This window comes from Manihot esculenta, chromosome 12 (genome assembly GCF_001659605.2).
Source record: "Manihot esculenta cultivar AM560-2 chromosome 12, M.esculenta_v8, whole genome shotgun sequence".
In the NCBI taxonomy this organism is placed as follows: domain Eukaryota; kingdom Viridiplantae; phylum Streptophyta; class Magnoliopsida; order Malpighiales; family Euphorbiaceae; genus Manihot; species Manihot esculenta.
In genome coordinates, this window is record NC_035172.2 from 3,400,848 (window position 1) to 3,423,282 (window position 22,435).

General features: G+C 36.2%; 4 protein-coding genes across 4 annotated transcripts; 2 read left to right on the forward strand and 2 right to left on the reverse strand.

Annotated features, from left to right (window-relative positions):
* Positions 1 to 5,790: 5,790 nt before the first annotated feature.
* LOC110628252 lies at positions 5,791 to 9,729 on the forward strand. The gene is made up of 3 exons (XM_021774823.2): positions 5,791 to 6,565; positions 8,188 to 8,274; positions 8,380 to 9,729. The coding sequence occupies exons 1-3, from the start codon at positions 6,239 to 6,241 to the stop codon at positions 9,460 to 9,462; spliced, it is 1,497 nt and encodes a 498-aa protein (XP_021630515.1). The 5' UTR covers positions 5,791 to 6,238; the 3' UTR covers positions 9,463 to 9,729.
* Positions 9,730 to 9,948: 219 nt separating this feature from the next.
* On the reverse strand, positions 9,949 to 11,803 carry LOC110628253 (ammonium transporter 1 member 4). Its single transcript, XM_021774824.2, has one exon. The coding sequence runs from the start codon at positions 11,543 to 11,545 to the stop codon at positions 10,073 to 10,075; it is 1,473 nt and encodes a 490-aa protein (XP_021630516.1). The 5' UTR covers positions 11,546 to 11,803; the 3' UTR covers positions 9,949 to 10,072.
* A 1,574-nt stretch (positions 11,804 to 13,377) lies between these two features.
* LOC110627351 (alcohol dehydrogenase class-3) lies at positions 13,378 to 16,477 on the reverse strand. Its single transcript, XM_021773628.2, has 9 exons — positions 16,270 to 16,477; positions 16,023 to 16,159; positions 15,184 to 15,230; positions 14,771 to 15,096; positions 14,588 to 14,670; positions 14,409 to 14,484; positions 13,944 to 14,101; positions 13,706 to 13,867; positions 13,378 to 13,609 (listed from the first exon to the last, which is right to left on the reverse strand). The coding sequence occupies exons 1-9, from the start codon at positions 16,301 to 16,303 to the stop codon at positions 13,493 to 13,495; spliced, it is 1,140 nt and encodes a 379-aa protein (XP_021629320.1). The 5' UTR covers positions 16,304 to 16,477; the 3' UTR covers positions 13,378 to 13,492.
* A 2,779-nt stretch (positions 16,478 to 19,256) lies between these two features.
* On the forward strand, positions 19,257 to 20,004 carry LOC110628603. Its single transcript, XM_021775363.2, has 2 exons — positions 19,257 to 19,455; positions 19,605 to 20,004. Exons 1-2 carry the CDS (start codon positions 19,373 to 19,375, stop codon positions 19,867 to 19,869), a joined length of 348 nt encoding a protein of 115 aa, XP_021631055.1. The 5' UTR covers positions 19,257 to 19,372; the 3' UTR covers positions 19,870 to 20,004.
* Positions 20,005 to 22,435: the final 2,431 nt, after the last annotated feature.

Below are 22,435 nucleotides of genomic sequence, written 5' to 3' on the forward strand. Positions count from 1 at the left end.
GTCGATGCCGACCGAGGAGAGGGAAGAGTTGTCTCCGACTGGGAAGTGGGAGACGTCGCCACTGGAGAGAGAGAAGGAGATATCAGGAGAGAGAAGATTTATCGTCGACTGGGGAGAGAAATGAGACGTCGCCGGTGCTAACTGGGCTGCCGACACTCGTCAGTGAAGTGGGGGGAGAGAGGCGAAGTGGGACTATGGGAGATGTCACTGACTGGAGAGAGAGAAGGAGATATCACTGATTGGGGAGAGAGAAGATTTATCGTCGCTGGGGAGAGAAAGGAGACATCGCCGGTGCCGATTGGGCTACTGGCAGTCGTCAGTGAAGTGGGGGAGAGAGGCGTCGATTGGGAATTATGGGAAGGGAAGCGGGGGAGAGAGGCACCGATGGAGAGAGAGAGCAGTATGACTCGAGTAAAATGAAAAAAGGAATTAGGGATTAGGGTTAGTTTTGTTAGTATAGCTAATCGGGTTCGGGTAACGGGTATCCGATCACCTAATCCCGAACCCTACCCGAATCCGAGACGGGTAAAATTTTTCAAACCCAAACCCGCCCAAATCCGTTTTGTAAAAACCCAAATCCGTCCTAATAGGGTTTGGGCGAATCGAGTACCCGTGAAAACTCGCCCGCCTGACATCCCTATTCAAGACCTTAGTGAGGTAGGTGACCGGGCTCACAAAATGACCCCGACACCACAAAAACCGGCTGGGATAACGAAGCGACAGTAAGGTCAAAGAGCCTGAATCCTGTTTAAGACCTTAGTGAGGTAGGTGACCGGGCTCACAAAATGACCCCGGCACCATAAAACCGGCTGGGATGACAAAGCGACAGTAAGGCCAAAGAGCCTGAATCCTGTTCAAAACCTCAGTGAGGTAGGTGATCGGGCTCACAAAATGACCCCGACACCACAAAACCGGCTGGGATGACGAAGCGACAGTAAGGCCAAAGAGCCTGAATCCTGTTCAAGACCTCAGTAAGGTAGGTGACCGGGCTCACAAAATGAACCCGGCACCACAAAATCGGCTGGGATGACGAAGCGACAGTAAGACCAAAGAGCCTGAATCCTGCTCAAGACCTCAGTGAGGTAGATGACCGGGCTCACGAAATAACCCCGGCACCACAAAACCGGATGGGATGACGAAGCGACAGTAAGGCCAAAGAGCTTGAATCCTGTTCAAGACCTCAGTGAGGTAGGTGACCGGGCTCACAAAATTACCCTGGCACCACAAAAACCGGCTGGGATGACGAAGCGACAGTAAGGCCAAAAAACCTAAATCTTGTTTAAGACCTCAGTGAGGTAGGTGACCAGGCTCACAAAATGACCCCGGCACCACAAAACCGGCTGGGACAACAAAGCGACAGTAAGGCCAAAGAGCCTGAGTCTTGTTCAAGACCTCAGTGAGGTAGATGATCGGGCTCACAGTAAGGAAGAAATGACTGAATCTCAAAACAAGAATAAAAACTCAGAAGAGATAAATCAAACCTGAAAGAACTAAAATCCGAGCCGAGCCACATAAAACCGAACTTAGGGAAAATCAAATGCTAGAAAGAGCAGAGCTAGAGGAAAAAGAAAGGACCACAGACAAGATAAACGAGGGCTGAAGTCCGACCTCAATTGTAAGACCAAAAAGAAGCAAAGACTACCGAACTCACGAGCTCCCCAAATAAAGGAGTCCGAGGACAAGACAGACCCATAAACACGCAAACTAAACAAGACAAGACCAAGTGAACCAAAGAGGAACGATTTCCACACAAGAAGACTCGCGGCCAAATACAATTAGCTAAATCAGAAAAGAACCCAGGAGACCGAGCCCATCATCTCGTTGGAGCACACAACCCAAAAAAAATTCTAAGCATAATCCCAGGTACTCTGATTACTAGTTAAACAAAATTAAATAATTTGAGATTTGTTTAGAGTCTTCATGATTAAGTCAAGTCAGCATAGAAACAGAATAAAGTAGGCCATGACTGGAAAGTACGAGTAGATTGGCAAACTCAGCAAGACAAAAGAGGAACAGTATAAACAAAAGGGCAAACAGAAATAAAGTCACATACATTGATTAGGAAACAAGCTCAAGCTAACAAACAGTGCAGAGTTAAAGAGAAAGGCAAAGACATAATAAGAATAGAAAAAGGTACAAAAGGCTACTTTATTTAATCATCTATGATTACAGGAGGGAAGATAGTTCGCAGAGGGCTAATATCAGTAATTACATTATCATTTACATCATCTGTAACCCCATCCCTTGGGAGCCCAGCACTCCCCAACTCCTACCCCCCAGTATCCACGTAGGGCACGATCTCGCCCCCTAAAGGCACAACGCCCTCTCCCAGAGACCCACCATCTACTCCTTCAGACCCAACCTCTTCCTCTGGAGGACCGATTGCTGAGCGATAAGCTCCTTTAGACAGAGGGTTGTCATCCTCCCCATAGCGCACCTCCTCGCCATCAGAATCTACCTCAGGAACTCGGAGGCGAGCTAATGGGGTGGAGGGGGCATCCTTAACTTCTTTCAGACCCTGATTGAACCCGGAGGCGAACATGCGGAAGCCTCTGCTCCATATTTCGTGCTTCATCACATCCGAAGCTTTGAAGTCCGCAAGCCGCACCTCACAGGCCTCTTCAATTTTAGCTTTCAGCTCAGGGGAGTCTTTGTAACGTTGAAGACGATCCTCACAGGCTTGCTCGATCTCAGACTTCAACTCTGAAGAGCCCTTATATTCCTGCAAGCACTTCTGGCAGGCCTGATCGATCTCTGCTTTCAGCTCAACAGACTCTTTGTACTCTCGCAGGTGTTCCTCACACGCCAGTCGAACCTTGTCTTCAGTTAACTTAGCGTCCTCGAGAAGGGCAAAGCACCTCCCCTCTAAGACCCTAATCTCCTAACAAAGTTGCTGATTCTGAAGATTCAGTCCATCCGTAGTCAAAGTCAGGCTCTTCAGCTCCTGCTCACCTAACAAGAAAAGAAAAACTGTCAAGACAGAAAATGAGAATAAAGTACAACCTAGAACTGAAGGTGAAAACTCACCATAAGGAGCATCTCCCTGATTGTGTCTCCGAGCTCCTCCTGAGTCCGAGAGCGAAAGGCCACCTGCTCCCAAGTAGAGCAGGCCAGAAGACCGGTGAGAGCAAGCAGGCGTGGGTACGAGGCTTCAGTAACCCCACCAAACATCCTCTCCCGCAGCAACTCGGCGACAATGCTTGCGGTGGATTGGGGAGTGATCTCCTTGGCGTTCAGCACTTCGTTATCGAGAGCAGAGGACAGAAGCCCTACTGGCGCTTTCTCTTTCTCCAAAGGAGGGAGCGCAGGGGCAGGCTATTGAGACCCACGGGCCTTCTTTGAGGTCGAAGCTGCAGTAGGAACCTCCGAAGGAAGAGCTCGCTTGCCAGTAGCTCCCTTTGGAGCAACAGCACCACTGGCAGCAGCCTTCTTGGGGCGAGGGGCCACAGTGGGCTTGGACTTGACCCTATCCTTGGAAGTGTCTTTACCCATAGATGCTACCTCAGTTTCAACAGCTAGGGCACCCTCGCCTGCCAGAGCGACTTCACCTCCACCCTCAAATGTCTTCTTTTCAGTTAGAATGACCTCAGTCCTTATAGGTTGTGCGACCTCGAATGGTTCTTCGACAACTGTGAGCTCCGGGAAGTTCGGAGCTGAGGACTGCCTAGATCTGGAAGCTGTAGGAGATGGAGGGGCAATGCTGGGCTTGCTGCGGATGGAGGACTTGGAAACCCTTGGGTGTGGGTCCTTAGAGCTAGGCCGGGGGGCACGAAAAGAGACCGGAGCGAGGGGAATAGACCGTCCAGCCGACCTGAGGGAGATAATTTGGGCGACCTCCTGAGTCACATCAGCCACCGACTAGCCAGCTCGGAAAGCATCTAGAGCCGCCCTCATGCTCTCCCGAGACAGAACGAAGTTCTTCGGAGGCTTAATCTTGTCCATGGGATGCTTGGAAGCTAAAAAAATAAAACCCAACAGTTCAGGAGAACATTCAACCCAAAAATAAAAAGAAGGATAAGGCGACGAAAAGCGGAATAAAATACCCGCGTCCTTGCAGTCTTGAAGACTGGACACAAACATACATTTCTCGACATCATACTTCTGCTCAATGGAAGTCAGTCGGAGAAACGCGACCTACTCGGAGAGGGATAGCTGAGGGAGGTCATTGCAGCCCTGAGGCACTTCCCTCCAAGGGAGGTCCACTTGCCAGGACGCCCCAGAGCTCCCTTTCAGCTCCACCACAGCAAATCCCTCTGTCTAGCCCTTGATTGAGTCTTTCTGACCCGAGAAGATGGACAACCCTCCGCGGGGGATAAAATAGTAAAAGCACTGGACTGCTCGAACCAGTCAAAAAAAGGTTAAAAATAAACGAGCCATAGGTGTAAGGCCCCAGCTCAGGCAGATTGACTCAAAGGAACACATGAAAAGTATAGAGTTGGGAGCGAGCATCCTAGGGGTTATTCCGAAGTATGGGAAAACTTCAACGAAGAAGGGGGAAAAGGGAAAAGTTAAGCCATATTCACGCTGTTTGACGAAAAAAATTAAGCTACGGTCTTTTTGGGGGTCAATTAGACCCAAAGGAGGAGGATTGGGAAGGACGATTCTCTCGTTGCGAAGGGGAGCCCGGATACGAAAAAGAGGGGTATTCAGGTACTCCCGAGAAAAGAAACTCGCCAGGGAAGAAGGAGTGACATTAGACTCTAGATTTATGATATTGGGAAGTTTTGGGCTATCCATGGCAAGATGAAAAGCATATCTTAGAGACGATTGAGGCAGAAGGGTAGGACGAACGGAGCACGCATAAAGCAAAAGGAGAGTAAGGGTTCTGTGAAGATGGGGAGGATTTGAATTTTGAGAATAGTAAAGTGGAGAAAAGACGTTTTGATGGAAACTGTCCTCGGGCCACGCAATCATAATGGGTTCTTGATATTTACCTCCTTATGAGTCATGTAATAACTGCTGAGAAGGTAAAGGGGCATTTGATAACCGTCGGGTCTCGCACTCCCTTTGGGCTGAATCAGGACCCACAAAAGTAGATCAGGCCTTGATTTCGGAACGCCCTTAGACAGGCCTGCCCAGTGGCTTCCAACCTAAGATCTAATATGAAAGATAGATCGGGTCATCTGTGAGTCATTTACTTTTTAGTCCCTGAAGTTTAACGTAATTAACACTTCTGTCCCTCTATTTTGGCGACTCAACACTTAAGTCCCTCACTTTCTCTTCCGTCCAAATTCGTAGTCCTTCCGTCCATTTAAACCGTTTGGTCAAAGAGTCAAAAGTGAGAGGTGATAATTTTTTCCAGAAATACCCTTCTCTTAATGTGAAATTCCTTTTTTTTTTCTCTTTCATGCTTTCTCTCTCCAGTTGCAGAAGAAGAAGAAGAAGAAGAAGAAGAAGAAGAAGAAGCTGCTGCAGAAAGAGTAGGAAGAAGAAGAAGAAGAAGAAGAAGAAAGAAGAAGAAGAAGAAGAAGCTGCTGCAGAAAGAGTAGGAAGAAGAAGAAGAAGAAGAAAGAAGAAGAAGAAGAAGAAAAAGTTGCAGAAAAAGAAAGAAGAAGAAGAAGAAGAAGAAGAAGGTTAATTTTGTCAATTTACGTGTCCCAAACGGCTATTTTGGACGGAAGGACTACGAAGTTGGACAGAAAAGAAAGTGAGGGACTTAAGTGTTGGGTCGTCAAAATAGAGGGACAGAAATGTTAATTACGTTAAACCTCAGGGACTACAAAGTAATTTTCCAATACGAAAGAGGTCCACCCAAGAAGGAGACATGGGAGATATGCGCAAATGCCCTCTGACATAGATATGGCAAAAATAAAAGGAAAGAAGTACCTAAAAAGGATCAAGCTCACACACACAAAGTTCTATCCTCTAGATCTCGTAGCATCAATACCCTTCCACAATTCCATCCCCATCCTTCCCGACTTTTATCCCTTCTGTAGCCAGCTGATTAATGACCTGTTTGGGCAGTGCCCCTGCTCTCACTGTCTCGCCCATCTCCTCAATTTCTCATCACTGACCCTAATTTATTTTCCATTTCGGAACCCTAATTTTTAATAGCCGTAGAAATATTTTTTTTTGTTGATCTGTAGAATTTTCCTCGGAATAAAAGTCTCTTCAATTTCTGCTGAAGACTTGTTTATTTCCTATTTTATTTCCTCATTTTCGAGGGATTGTATTATTCATCTGCTTCATAAACCCGCATGATAAAGCTGGAGTGTCTTTGTTGGTTTATGTATTTCTCATGGAGTCGAATCCCGTGATTTTTGATATCAGCTCCGATGAGGAGCCGGCATTTGATGAGCCCAGAAGCGGCGATGATGACCATGATTGGTTGACTGAGCTCCTCCAGACTTTTGATAGAGAAACCGCCGACTCCGATGAGGTTGTTGTAGTGGGCGAGTATAATCCGCCGAAGCCCAAGTCAAAGTCTAAGTCTTCCAAACCATCGAAAGATGTTGATGATGATGATTGTGTGGTTTTGGATGGCGACCCAGATACCCCAGTGGGTGTTGTTGATGATGCGACTAGCGATGGCGATGATGTTCTTGTTGTTGGACAAAAGGGACAGGTATGTATTTGCCAGTTATGAACTGGATTTTAAATGTTTACCATGTTCGATTTTGTGTTTGGGTGGTGCTCATTTTCTGTCCTGACTGAATTTTGTTAAGCTTCGATGCTTAAAGTGCACTACTGGAAAATTGAACTTTGTTGATCATCTTTTCATTACGACGATAGATAATTACAGAGTAGAAACAAAGTGTGTTTGTATTGGGCAATAAGGAAACTTTTAGAACTTTAGTGTAAGGCCACGTTTTAATGGATTGCTGTGGAGTTATAGGTCTCCGGCCCTTTTCACCTTTCTATTTCAGGTAACTTAGCATGAGAACGTAAAGCTTGTTTGGCATGGATTTTGCTTTGTTTTGCTGAGGCGTGTTTCTGAATGCTATTCAGGATATATGTCTTCCTGTCTATTTTATATACACGGGTATATTAGTTGATAGATAATTAGAGAGTAGAAACAAATTTGATTTATATTGGGAAATAGGGAACTTTTAGTAATTTACTTTACTCTATTTCAAATTATAGGTCTCCATCCCTTTCCACATTTTTTTTAAACTTCAAGTAACTTAGCATGAGAACATGATGCTTGTTTGGCATGGATTTTGCTATGTTTTGCTGAGAAGTGTTTCAGAATGTTATTTAGGGTATCTATCTTCCTATTTATGCTATATGACATGTGCATATTAGTCGGTATGGCTAGATCAGGAAATGTATGTTAGAGAACTTGGTTTAGATGTTAAGCCTACTCCTTGTTGATTTCTGCTACTTTGATGCTGTCCTCTTCCATGATTTTTGGTAATGTGATCCCTTGAGTGTCCTGTCAAGAAAATTTTTTACTACCTGAAGCTCTTCTTCTTCTTCTTTTGAGTATCACTTCTTGCTTCTTTTTGTGTAGGAGAATGAATTAAACAGGATGTTTTTAATTTACCTGAACCTTTTTTAACGCAACATTCATACGTGCTATTGCATGGTGCATCCAGATATCAAGGATGATATTTGGCTAAACCTTCAGTTTCCATGGTTTGCTGGGTACTTCTAGATCTGGCTCCTTGGCAACGATGGTGGTATATGGTCTGATTTGCACCATGCAATTCAATTATTTATGAGGTGCTACTTGTGACAGGTTTGTTTCATCAATATTCTTGGATTTTCTTCAGTGACTAGGCAAATTAAACCTGTTTAGGTGGAATTGTAGCATTGTTCAGTTTGGATGACAAACAGGAAGGATAAATCCTTGAAATGCAGATCATATGGCCTGCGAAGCAATTTTTCTTGCTATTTTCTTGAGTTAGATCATTTGTCCTCTTTAGATCATTTTAAAATAATAAAAAAAAAAAGAGGGATAAGAATTCACTTTAATTCATGTTGTAATATGCTTAATGGATTGGAAATTGCCATGTGGAGGTTGAACTGGTGAGATACATTAATCTTGGTCAATCACTGCACTTACTGCGTATGAATGCTTTGATTTATAACAATTGATGCTAAACCTTTCCTTATTTCGCATAGGCTATATTATTAGTTTCTTTTATATTGTTCCTTCTTTCTTTCTTTCTTTTGTTTGGTATTGAAAAATATAGTAATCATGTTTCTGATGCTTACTCTGATTGTATTTTATTTTGGTTGTAGATTGCATGTAGAGACTATCCTCATCCACGGCATCTGTGTGCTAAATTTCCTTTCAGTTCAACCCCACATGAAAGACACTGTGACTTGGTAATGTTGCTTATTTCAACCCTGGTCCTTAAACATACAACATTTGCTCCTTACAATCCAATGGTTATAATTGTCCTACTCTTTCCATCTTTTCCTGAACTGCAGTGCCACTGTTATGTATGTGACTCAATTGCGCCATGTGTGCACTGGGGTACAGGTATCTCCAATGTTGACCATTGTCACGCCACTGATAAACAGGAGATATGGAAAAATCAGCGAGAAAGTTTTCGGCTAGGGAAAAATGCTCCAGTATCTGTTTTAAAACTTCCTGATGCTCAGCTTCCTTTGGCATTTCCCCAACTAAACCAAGTTGCATCCTTTGATGTTATACAATTGCCACCCAACTTAGGGACACAAAGTCAGCCTTCCAGGCCTGCTACAGTTCGTGCTTGCTCCTCTGCCAGGTTGCCAAATATTATAAGTCGGAACAGAAACAGACGACCAGGATGTGATCAGAGTAGAAATAGACTCTTGCCCCGCATTGTTTCACAACAAGCAGTCAGCGCACATAATGCTGCTGTTCCACAAGATAGAGGCCAACAAATTATATCCTCTAATACAATGTTTAAAAGGGCAGGAATCATCAGGGGTCCTTTTTCAAGGAACCAATCTATGTATGGCATTGCAAACAACAAGAATTGTGCCCCTGCATCTCACTACACTAGGAATAATGTTTCACTGGCCGCGATAAATGCTAAAAATCCTTCTGGTTGGCAGGATGATCAACCGTACATGACTTCAGACTCATACACTTATCTGAGCCCTACGCAGGGCAGTGTCACTTCAAACGTAGTGGCTCTTCAACCTGATGTGTACAGTCAGCCTACTCTGCAGTCAAATGATGGTGAAAACATATATCAGAATCAAAGCCAAAATTTTGTCAATTCAATTTTTCCTGATCTTGAGTCTGATTGGTTTAGCAACTTGAGTGAAAGCAATCACCAAGTTTCAGCTGAAAATATTCATCCTCATGGTACAGGGTCCAACAATGAGCCCACAACTGTCAAGCAGTTTAGTACCCATTTTACTGGAAGCACTGACCTACACCAGAAGAATCATGATTACGAGAGCTGGTTGTTAGGTCAGTCTGATGCAGTGGTCTCTGCTGGTTGTGTGCCTGCTGATCTGAACGCATTTTCTCCTGAGCTCTCTGGTTTTGATGCGGGTATGCTTTGTTTTGATTTTTAACGCCTTTTGAATGATCTGGGGCCTGTGCAGCTACAATTGCTAATTGCGCTTATTGAGAAGTATTAAAGCTGGTTTATTCTGCAGCTCTTTTCAATTGGACAAAATAATTGCTATTAGGAACTGAAAAAAGGGAGATTTAAAAAGTGTACACTCATCTTAGATCACTGGTGTATAAATTATTATGAGGCAAATGATTTTTGTACAGATGATGGCTGTTATTTGGTCTTATATTTATATGGATCTAATGGTTATGGTATGGTTCTCATACATATGATTTGGCAAGTGTTGAAACTTATTCTTCCCAACTTGGCAGCCGCTTCAAATTGTGGTATTTGGCAATTGGAAGTGAATTTTATTTATTAATAATGAGGTTGACATTTGGCTTAAATGGATGAAGATAATGGTTCAGGAATGTGAAGTATTGAAGTCCAACCTCTTACTGGTAAATGGATGTTTGTGCTGCAAGCTACCTTTCTAATTAACAAATTAGCAAACTAGTTCTTTTCACATTAAGGATCTTCATTAGTAATCATATTTAATCAAACTTGATACATAATAAGAACCTAAAATTACAAGAAGCAAAGCAACACACAACAAAAGAACTCGATAATCAAACAGCAGCAGCCGCTGCTTGTTTCTGAGCATCAAGAACATCGGCAAGTGTATAAGCATGCCCACCATGGCTTGTAAGATCCATTCCTTCTGTTTCCTCTTCTGGTGTGATCCTTAACAGCTGCAATTTATGCAGAATCAAGAACAACGTCCCCATAGTCACACTCACCCACGCCACTATCACCAGAATCTGCACAGTATTTGCAGCCAATAGTCTCCCACCTCCTCCCATGAACAACCCGTACGGTCTTCCTGGATGACCCGGATAAACCTCCTCTACGTAGGCCTTCTTTGCAAACAATCCAGTGAATATAATCCCCCAAGAACCACAGCCTCCATGAAGCTGTGCAGCCTCCAATGGATCATCGTAATGCAACTTCTCTGCCAGTTTATTGCATCCAATAAGGACCCATGCAGCAACAAAGCCACAAACCACCGCAGCCCACGGGTCAACAACAGAGCAACCACCGGTAATGGCTGCAAACCCACCAAGCAAACCATTACAAACGTCAGTTACATTCCAGTGACCAACCAGTAACCTCCTCCCAAAGAGAGTGGTCAATGCAGCTGTGCAACCTGCTAGAGTGGTGGTCACGGCAGTTCTACCGACGGCACTCCATTGCCCATAATATGAACCACTTCCATTATAACTCTTCAAAATATTAACAAATGAACCAGGATTGAACCCATACCAGCCAAACCATAATAAGAAAGTACCCAATACAACCAAAGTGCCACTGTGTCCACGCATCGTCACGGCACGGCCAGAGTCATCAAATCGGCCAATGCGAGGACCTTCGATCAGTGCACCACACAAACCGGCAACGCCTCCAACCAGATGGACAACGCCAGAACCAGCAAAATCAATAACCCCAGAGCCAAACAATAGATTTTCTGATCTCCCAGGGCTAGCCCACCCATTGGAAGACCAGAACCAATGGGAAACAATCGGATAAACCAAACCGGTCAGAAAAGAAGAGTATACCAAATATGCAATAAATTGGGTTCTCTCTGCTATTGATCCGCTGGTGATTCCAGCTGCTGCTATGGCAAAAGCCCATTGAAACAGGAAATAGCTATAATCAAAAGATGGCGATGGGAACTTACTCAGCCCAAAGAAATGTTGGCCGATGAACCCATTAGACGGCGATCCAAATGCAAAGGCAAAACCAAACGTATAATAAAAGAAGCCACCGGCGGCAGCGTCAAGAACGTTGGTGAGCATGATGTTCATGGTGTTCTTTGCCCGGACTGAGCCAGCACAGAGCATTGCAAAACCAAGCTGCATGGCGAAAACCAAGTACGTAGAAAAGAGAAGGTAGGTGGTATCCAGTGCAAAGCCTGTATCAACAAACTTATTGGAAACTGCCTCAAAGCGGCCGCAGATGAACTCAGCAGCGGCAGAGGCATTTGCTGCGGGACCCAGGAGGGGGAGGAGGTCGGCGGCGGAGCAGGAGAGGGTGGAGGCCATCGGGATTTGGGGAGTGCCACTCCGGCGTAACAAGCTAGGCTAGTTGGTAGGTGGTGGAGATTTATATTTCATAGGGAAACAATCCTTCAAGATTCTAACTTGGTGGGATTTGATTAAATAGGGAACGAGATTCTAGGTGGCTTTAGACTGGCCGTTATATCCATTCGTTGTCAGAAGAATCTACGGTCCACATTCCTGGAAAATAGTTCATTGCAGAGTTTCCAAATATATATATTTTTCTCAATATTGGAAATTTTAATTGAAATATTTATTACATGGACCCGGTTAATAGATTTTGATTAAATGAAATCTATTATTAATTTTAATTTATTTATCAAGAATTTTCTTTTTTAATTTGCCTGTGAATTGCAATCTTTTCCAACTTAAATACAACAATTGGCCTATTTAAAACCATTGAATTTTATAATTTTCTCTATTCGTTTTATAATTGTCTTAAATACTTTTCTTCTATTTAATGGTATTTTGAACTTGTGAGATTTTGAATTTGACTTGAATAGAGTTAATTTTATTAAAAGAATAACAATATGTAAATATCACAGCAGGAATCTATCATAACAAAATCCCAGCTGCTCAAACAAAAGAGGCAAGTTTCAATTATTTTCATATTATTACCAAATCAAGAAAAGAATAAAAAGATAAATAAATAAAATCATAGCTACTATATCAGCCACCCACAAACCAAATCAGCTCCCTTCTTAATCAAGATAACCAGTGTTGGGACTTAAAAAGAAATTTAAAATAATAATAATAATAATAATAATAATAATAATAATAATAGGAGAAGTCGCTCGTCTAATCATGACTTAGTATAATTCTTTCTGAATTTGCACTGATAACTGTTTCTTTGGGATTGAAAGGAATGTTGTTGCAGTGTGAGCGGCTTAAATATCGTATGATTTATTTTTAGAATTTTTTTTTTTTAAAATTTAGAGAATTATTTATTTAAGATGGAATGATTTAAACAATAATTAAAAAATAAAAGGGCATTTGATCGATAAAATTTTTATCGTATGTAATTTAAAAATATCTGTTATTATAGTAATTATCAGTAGTATAAATATATGAAATTTTATTATAATTTTAATTAAGTAATTTAAATGTTTTAGTGAGAATTGCAATTAAAATTATTAAGTATTCATTTATTATTATTAAGATAATTTATAATAAAGTCCTTAAATTTTAATAAATCTATATATTAATCCTTCATTTAAGTTTGAATGACAATTAAGTCTTTATTTTTTTATATTGACCATTAAGTCTTTATTTTTATATTGACAATGAAGTCCTTCAATTTTAAATTTATTAAACAAAAGGGTTCTTTTGTTAAGTTTTGTTCCAGTTTCCCATTAGTCAAACTAAAAGTCAAAGAAATTTTTTAACAGAAATAATCTTGTAGATCACATAAAGTTGGGCCACTCTTCTCCATTCTGCTCTTCAAATGAGCATTTATATTTGTTTTCCAGTGAAAAACTATATAATTCATACCCACCAAATAAAAAATTAAAAAAAAAACCAATGAATCTCAATACCTAGTAATGTCTCTAATAAAGCTTCATTAAATAAGTCAAAAAATGTAGCTCCATAAACCAACCAAATAAATTGAGAAAACTGGAGAGAACATTGAAGCTAGGGAAAAAATAAAAGGAAAATTTACTATTTAATTTCTAGAAACTTTATAAGTTAGATTAATTTTAAAAAAATGTATTAAATCATCCGTGATATTTTAAAAAATCTACTAATTTAAGGATTTTGTTAAATCTCATAGACTTATTCCTGATTCATCCATATGCCAAACCTCAAAATCAGGTCAATTTTTCAACAGGTTAAAGCACCAACTTTATTCCAAGATACTTATGGGCAATAATTACATTATGCATATTATATTTATATACAAGGATTTGAAGCATTCCTTGATAGATAATAACCTCAGACGTGCATATCAAGCACACACCGGAGGCAATCCCCTTCATGCATCAGATCAAATGCCTTGTTGATCTCCCCAAGAGTCAAACTATGGGTTATGTACTCATCCACCTTAATTTCCTGTAATACATGCAGAATGGTAGTTAATTCTGACCTACATTGTTGGAGATCTGAATGAATGATGACACATATTATGTCAACATAAGACAGGCTCACCTTTTTCATGTATTTGTCTACAAGCCATGGCACCTGTGAACGGCTCTTGAAACCACCAAACGCAGTTCCTTTCCAAACACGGCCAGTCACCAATTGGAAAGGACGAGTGGAAATCTCCTGACCTGATGCTGCAACACCCACAATAACAGAAGTGCCCCAGCCCTGAAAATTTCCAGGCGTATCAAAAGTGTGCAACAGATCCACTCATGGTGTTGGCACCAGTTAAGACACTACGTACCTTGTGACAACATTCCAAAGCAGACCTCATTACAGAAACATTTCCAATACACTCAAAACTGTAGTCAACACCACCATCTGTGAGGTCAATAATGACCTGCTGAATTGGTTTATCATGATCCTTCGGATTCACAAATTCAGTTACTCCAAAATTCTTTGCTGCACGGTTAAATTTACATAAATCAGTAGTCAATACAAAATAACATAAATTAGAATTTCTGAATAAGCAACCTCCCTGAATCTCATACCTTTCCCCATCACCCTCCTCACAAAAGGAAATAAATGAATAAAACAGAATAAGGAACAGCATCATTCAAAAATAAATTTGGATTATGAAGTTTCACATCAAGCATGCAGCAGATACAAGCACGCTTTCTTTTTATAATGGAAAGAACTAAGATAAAAGGAAGGTCTGTTACATGTGAACACTGCACAATATTAACTGAAAAGAATAACAAGAATATACCTCTATCAAACTTTTTACTGTCAATATCTATGCCAATTATTCGTGAAGAACCAGCTGCTTTTGCTCCCTCTGCAACCTATTGAATTACAGTGACAAGTCTAGATAGTTCTATTATATCCGGACATAAACATGCAAAACATAGAGAAAGAGAAAGCAAGACACTCGCATTCACAACTTACTGCTAGGCCAACTGTCCCAAGGCCAAATATAGCAACAATAGACCCTGCTTCTACTTTTGCAGTGTTCCAAACTGCTCCAAGACCTAAAGGACAAAAGACGTTTGTTTTGGTAACCCATTGAGAATGTCAAACACAGTTGTTGAACAACCTCACTGAACTAGGCGAGTATCAGAAAAACTTTACCAGTGGGAACACCACAGCCAAGAAGGCACACTTTCTCGAGAGAAGCTTTTGGATCGATCTTTGCAACACTAACATCATGCACGACCGTGTACTGGCTGAATGTTGAGGTTCCCATGAAATGGTAAATAGGCTTTCCATTTATCGAGAACCGACTCTTCCGATCATTCATCATGACTCCAACACCAGTAGCTGCACGAACCTTGCCACAAAGGTTTGTCTTCCCTGATCTGCAAAATTTGCATTCTCTGCATTCCGCCTGGTAACAAGGGATGACATGATCACCCGGTTGAACCTCAGTCACCCCTTCACCAACGCTTTCTACAACCCTGAGACAATAATTCAATCATACATCCCTTTTAACTAAAGGCCATACAATGTGTATAATACCCAAATGATTTACATGGTCCACATACCCAGCAGCCTCATGACCAAGGATACAGGGGAAGAGGCCCTCAGGATCCTAGAACACAAATGAATCAAAAAGTTAACAAAAAATTAAGAAAAAATTACTATTTAGTCCTTATAATATAAAGAAATTCACTAGTTAATCTATCAATTTTGAAAAGTATATAAAACGTCCTAACGTTTTAAAAAGTTTACTAATTACCCCTCCTTTAGTTTTAGCCATTAAATATTACAAAAAACTCTAAAATGTCCATAATATAGAGGGACTAATTAATAAATATTTTAAAAATCTGAGAGATCAACTAATAAGTTTTTTAAAACTATAGGAACTAAATGATAAAATATTTAACGACAAAATTAACGGAGAAACTAAATAGTAGACTTTTTAAAACGTAAGAGATATTTTAATGTATTTTTCAAAATTGAGGGACTAAACAGTGATTTTTCTCATTCCATGGGAACTAAGTAATAATTTTTCCAAAAATTAAAACCGTAATGAAATGAAATAGGCTTTTAGTGGGTCCAAAGGGCAAAGTAATTGCTAAATCTTTATCTTAATTGCATTTCAAGCTAGCACCAAAGGTGACATCTCAGCAGATCAACATTCAAGACCATTTTCTTTTTCTTTTTTCCTTTCAATGATGCACACACAGCATCATCATTAACAATGATCAGATATAAATAAAATCATCAAAACATATCGTGCATTGCGAGGTTTGCTTGGTAAAATGACTCAATTGGTAAAAAATAAAATTATATTATCGCACTATCACGAATCAGAATAAAAGAACAGCCACACAAAAAGCGTTCACATATAAAAAGAGTGTAAGTAAACGCGTATCCATACCTTGCCACTCCAAGTGTAAGCATCGGTATGACAAAGAGCAGTAAAGAGAACCTTAATTCGGACCTCACCAGCTTGAGGCGGAGCTACCTGCACATCCTCTATGACCAATGGCTTATTGGGCTCCCAAGCAACCGCGGCTTCATTCGCAATCCAAACAGATCAAACTCGTCAAATCTCAAGAGCTTTATAAACAGAAAAAGAAAAAAAAAAAAAAAAGACGAACAAAATACATAAACAGAGGGATTACCTTTACAGGTGATAACCTGACCCTGAGTAGCCATGGATGAGAAGGTAAGAGAAAAAAGAGATTAAGAGAAAGAGAGAGAAAAGATAAGGAGTGTAACGGAAGATGGTGAGACTTTGGTTGCCGGGATTGGTAATGCCAATTGACGATATTGGAAAACGATGAATTTAGACTGGGTCCATAGGAGAGCTTCACGAGCTGTTGTCGAGTGCTTGTTTTCTCCGGTGGATGTTGATAGATGACCAGAAACGTTTCGGCCTGGTGGGTTGGCTTCTGACACTCTGCTCTTCAGTGGGCTTTAACTAGCTCCTTTTGGGCTTTCCTCAACCCAAGCAGAAAGGTGCTTCTTTCCACCTGGCCCATATATTGATAATAATTAAAAAATAATAATTTAACTTTCTTTTTAAATAAAAATTAGTAATAGAGTAGATTCGAAAATCTCTAAAATTTACTTACATAATTTAATTTTTATAATATAAATCTTTTAATTTTAAAAAATATTTTAAAATTTAAAAAAAATTATTAATTAATTTCTGTATGAACACAATAATAAAAAATATATATATAAAAATTCAATTTAATTAATTTTTATTAATTATTATGCTTTGAAAATACGACAGGTAGTTCATTTATTTTATTACATACGATTCCATTACATACATGTGCATTAAATTAATTAACAATAAATTTAATTTATAAATAATATAAAAAATTTAAAAAATTTTATTATTCATTGCCCATGTTTATATTTTGTAAAAAGTTGACGTGGAAAATGATGGTGATGATTTGGAAAAAAGTAAAATAAAATAATCTGGAAACAATGGACTTTTGCTTATTTAATGATCAATATATTCCGAAATTCCTCCATTTTTTCCACATTTTTGGCTGCCTAATTTGCATTAATTAATTTACGAGCAAAATAAACACATGAAACTCCTTTTCTTTTCTTTATATATATATTCTACGCCGGCTTATTTGTTTAACTGATTTTTTTTTTAATTTTTTTAAATGTTAAGACTTTTTTTAATAATAATATAAACAAATAAGTTGTTCCATATGATTTTTTTTTTTTCATATGCATAGCAATTATTGTATGATTGTTTGAAAAAAAAACAGGAAAAATTACAAAACAAAAACTAATTCTTTATTCTATTCAAAAATTAATCTCTTAAATTTTATATATTCCAAAATTGAATACCTATAATTTTAGTATATGCAATAAATTAATCATTAAAAAATAATATGACAATTATGATTTAATTATATCTTTTTACAACAAAAACTAATTTTTAAAAATTTTAAAAATAATAAAAACTAAATAACTTATTTTTAAAAATATAGATACTAATATATAGATTTTAACTAGTTTATACTCTACACATAAAAATATATTTTCTCAACTTTTCCTCCCAATAACAACACTAAACATTTTCTTAATAAATCGATTTAATATTACCCTATAATTTTAATAATATACAAGGATATGAACGTATTACCAAATATATCTTATGTTTTAAGGATTTATTCGTCTTGAATTTTTTTATTATTTTTATGACTGTGAGGCCTCTGGTATTCAGAATAAGGTTGAGATCTGAAAGAAAAAATAGATCCAAAATTTATTAGAGTCCACTACGTAAAATAATTTATCAACAAACTATTCAATCTGCGATTAAGGCAGATTGGACTGACTGAGGGACTGGACTTCCCAAAAAATGAGGCCATTTGACGTAATAAGAAGTATGAGAGTAAACTCAGTTATGTCGTGACTCTATTAGCACGAACACCAAAAAGAAATTAAATAGCCGCATAATGAGGATGAACAGATAAATATGTCTACGTATGACTCTGTGTGACAGCGATAAGTGACACTGTAATGTGGTGACAGTTATATATCACTAAAAAATAAAGAAAAAATGAATAAAAAAGGGAAGTATGACATCTCCAAACTAAACTTTTTAATGCACACAAAAATTTTATTTTTTCTGAAAATTTTAAATCATTAATTTTAATTTTATTTAAAATAATATTTTAAGAGAATCAAATTATTGAGACGATTCTGTCGTTGACAGAAAATTTAACTCGTATTTATCTTTTTCATATAATAAATTTTGGCTAGAATTTAATTTTGATATTTAATTATTCCATTATGCTCTATCCACATCAAGTCATTTTCTATATCAATAATTGTATCTAGAAATAATTTATTTGATAGTAAATAAAGATGAAAATTTAATTTATTTTTTTTTATATATTGATCTTTTTAAATTAAATGTTTTTTTTTTTTTTTAAATGGAGAAAAAGCTCAATAATCGGAATAGGAATAAGGCATAAGAGTAAGAAAACCTACCACATGCACTAAAAGAGATGATGAAACATCCTTCACCATTTATGGGAAGAAGACGATATGACAAATCTGATCCAATCTTCGCACGTGTATATGCACGTGCGACATTCTTAGAAAACATCATAGTGATAAAAGCCTGCCATTGCTATGTCGGTATCTTCAAGACCGTTATGATGACCTGGTCAAACGTTGTCATTTTCTCTATCCAATTACCCTTTGCCACCTGTTTCTTGTCAGATTTTAATCCGGTCAACCCTTTGACTGGGGGTTTTAATCCTCTCCCCTCGTTTGGTATAATTAGTTTCCTTCCGTTCAATATTCAAACAATTAATATGAAATTGCAATGTTTAGATACGAAAATTGCAAAATGATTTTGGAATTTGTAGATTAATGGTTTTCTCTATATATGGGAATTTGATTAATGAGGACAAAATAATATTATAAATTACAAAAATTAAATATTATTTTGCTACAATTTAGGTGATATAATTTTTTTAATTACTATATAAAAATATTAAATACATTCACAGTCTAAAAAAAATATTAAATCACAAATAAAAGTGAACAATAAGATATTAGGAGAAGCGTGGTCGGTTTAACTTATATAGCGATAATGACAGAGCATTGATAGCATTAAGTCAATGGTTAATAATGAGGATCAATCCTTCTCCTTTATCTATATATTAACTCTCAAAAACCTTTGTAAGTAGCTCTGCAGTTTCTTCATTTCCTCACTCTAACCCTCTCTTCTTCTTCTGAACCATGGCTGAAAACCTAAGAATCATAGTTGAAAAGAATCCATCCGAGTCCAAACTGACTGAGTTAAACATCAAGTGCTGGCCCAAGTGAGTCCCTCTTTCTCTATTTCTTTATTGTATGTTTGTGGGTTTTGTGGTTTTGAGAATATGGGATTTTTCAATCTTTCCAAAAAGTTTTAACCTATTTTATTTTTCTGGGTGTGTGTTGGGGAAAATTATTTAAAAAAAAAAAAAAGATGGGGATGCTCTCCAGGAAGATATCAGCTAAAGTTTGATGCAGAAGAGACATGCTATTTTTTGAAAGGGAAAGTGAAAGTATACCCAAAAGGGTCATCGGAATTTGTGGAGTTTGGCGCCGGAGATCTTGTCACCATTCCTAAAGGACTCAGTTGCACTTGGGATGTTTCTGTTGCTGTTGATAAATACTACAAATTTGAGTCTTCTTCTTCGCTGCCGCCGCCGCCACCGCCACCTTCTTCTTCCTCCTCCTCCTCTTCGTAGTTAGTTCATGGCTAACTTTTAGCTGTAGCTAGTGTTCTTATCAATCTTGATTTTAATCTCTATTAATCAATATATTCTTTGGAATTTGATTATAGAAAGAGAGCTCCATTATTTATTTTTTATTTTTTCTGATCGTATTGTTGAGATTTCTTCTTCTTCTTCTTCATCCTGTATCTCTCTCTCTTCAGTCTTCATCTGTTCTGGTCAAAGAAAAACAATTAGTCAATACATGTCACCCTCAAACTAATCTTTCTTTTTTATTTTTCTCCTTTTTAAATAAATCTTTTAATGTTTCTTTGACTGGTCAATTCTCCATTTTCTTTACATTAAATAAAAAAATAGTTTTTTTTTATCAGAATTATTATAAGATTCTTAAAGTTTTGAAAATTTATTTGTTTATTCACATTTAAAATTTTAGTTATTAAACTCTTTAATTCTCTGGTTAAAATTTTTTTAATTAACTAAAATATTTAATTTGTTTAGTTTCTGTAATTTTATTTATATATTATATAATCATTATAATTTTAAGTATATATTTATATTATTAATTTCTCTAATTAAAGTAAGATAAATTAATTAACAGTTTTTTTAATAAAATAATTAAAAAAATTAATTTGTAAATAAATTTTCAAATAAAAATAAATTAATAACTTTTTTTAATTTAAAAATTTCATAATAGTTATTCTCTAAATTAGAGAGTAATATTCAATCAATTTAATTTAATTTTTAATAATGTTTGATTTGATTTAGTTTATGAAAAATTATTTTTTATGAAATAAAAATAAAATTAAAAAGGTAAAATCATTTTTTTATATATATAAAAGTAGCAGTTGCTTTCGTCTCATGATAGTGTAAGAAAGGAAAAGGAACTACTTTTCCAACTGCATTCGGTGCTTTTCTTGCCCAATTTTTATTCTTATTATTTAGCTTTTTAATAAATATTTTTTTTTTCCATAGGTGTGAGAGAGATGCACTAAAACAAAATTAGATTTCAAATTAAGACACATTTTTAATGTTATTTTTTACATAATTTTACTATAATAAATAATATCAACGCCACATTTTTAGATATCAATATGACATATAATGTAATAAATAATTATATAAATAATATTATATATAAAAATGCTATAAATAAATATAAAAGTATTGTTAAAAATTTTAAATTATAAAGTTTATTTATATTTTTATATGACTGCTGATAATTTTTATTAATAACATATTTTTAATTTTTAAGAATATATAAATCATATTGTTAAGTTTGTGTTAGTGAGGAGTAGTAGCATTCGGTCGAACTGAATAAATTAAAAATTAAAATTTTAGAATTTATAAAAATCAAATCGAATTGATTTTAGTTAGAAATCGAATCAGTTTGATTAAATTCGTTTCGATTTTATTGATTTAAAAATTTTTACACTTTATTTTTAATATTTTAAAATATTTAATTTTAATATGATACAATTTCTCTATATTATTAAAAATAATATATTATTATCACTAATTGATTATTTTTTTTAATTAAAATCGAATCAAATTGAAATAACTGAAATTTTTAAAATAACAAATCGAATCGAAATGAATTTAAAATTCGATTCCTTCGATTTTTTCTATTTAAATTAAATATCAATCACTAACTAAAAAGTCAAATTCACTACATTCATAATGTCTTTATCGATTCAACTAAAAGGTCAGAGAAAATAAATATATCAACTTTACCTCTATAATTAATTTATATTAATTAAAAAATCATTTTCATATAAATATTATAAGGTAAAAAATTTTAATTTGAATAATAACGTGTTTCAAATTTTGATATAATAAGGTTTAAAATAAAATTTTAATAAGGAAAGAGAATGAGAAATTAGAAAAAAAAATCCTTACGATGATTTCGGCATTCAATTAAATCAAAAAAATTAGTTAAATTAATTAATTTAAAATTTTAATTTAATTTTTTTTATTTTAATTTAATTTTTAATTTTAAAATTTTTTATTACTCCTATTTAATTTTATCAGAAAATATTAATATAATAATATATTATTTTTATAATATAGAGATTATGCTGTAATTAAAATTAAAATATTTTAATTAAATTTTAAAATATTAAATTTAATATATAAAAAATAAAAAAAATTATTAAAAAAATTAAATCAATTTGAACCAAATTAAATCGATTTGATTTAAATTGAATTTTATCTAAAATTAATTCCATCTTCACAAATTTTAAAATTTTAATTTTTAATTTATTCAATTTAATTTTAAATTAAATCAATCGATTACTCGTCCTGAACCCAATTTCACACTCTCAAATCTTTCTTAAAGAATATTGCCATATAATAGGAGGAAGACTATATATCTAACGAATAAAAAATATTATATAATAAATTTATAATAAATCTCATTATAAAAATATATTAATAAATTTTTAATTCATCACATAAATACAAATACGGATAAAAATAAAAATTTTACTTACAAATAAAACATCGAATCAAAATATTTTTTTTTTTATTTTAAATAAAAAAATATTAAAAAAATAAATTAAATTAAATTTTTACAAAAAATTTT

Bases quoted from the DNA above. Each gene is read 5' to 3' on its own strand.
- LOC110628252 (XM_021774823.2), top strand. From the start codon at position 6,239: ATGGAGTCGAATCCCGTGATTTTTGATATCAGCTCCGATGAGGAGCCG. The intron at 6,566-8,187 runs GTATGTATTTGC...TTTTGGTTGTAG, and splicing joins TTGTTGGACAAAAGGGACAG to ATTGCATGTAGAGACTATCC. The intron at 8,275-8,379 runs GTAATGTTGCTT...CCTGAACTGCAG, and splicing joins ATGAAAGACACTGTGACTTG to TGCCACTGTTATGTATGTGA.
- LOC110628253 (XM_021774824.2), bottom strand. From the start codon at position 11,545: ATGGCCTCCACCCTCTCCTGCTCCGCCGCCGACCTCCTCCCCCTCCTG.
- LOC110627351 (XM_021773628.2), bottom strand. From the start codon at position 16,303: ATGGCTACTCAGGGTCAGGTTATCACCTGTAAAG. The intron at 14,671-14,770 runs GTAAAGTTTTTC...TTTGTCCTTTAG, and splicing joins TGGCTGTGGTGTTCCCACTG to GTCTTGGAGCAGTTTGGAAC. The intron at 13,610-13,705 runs GTGAGCCTGTCT...CATGTATTACAG, and splicing joins TAGACAAATACATGAAAAAG to GAAATTAAGGTGGATGAGTA.
- LOC110628603 (XM_021775363.2), top strand. From the start codon at position 19,373: ATGGCTGAAAACCTAAGAATCATAGTTGAAAAGAATCCATCCGAGTCC. The intron at 19,456-19,604 runs GTGAGTCCCTCT...AAAAAAAAAAAG, and splicing joins AACATCAAGTGCTGGCCCAA to ATGGGGATGCTCTCCAGGAA.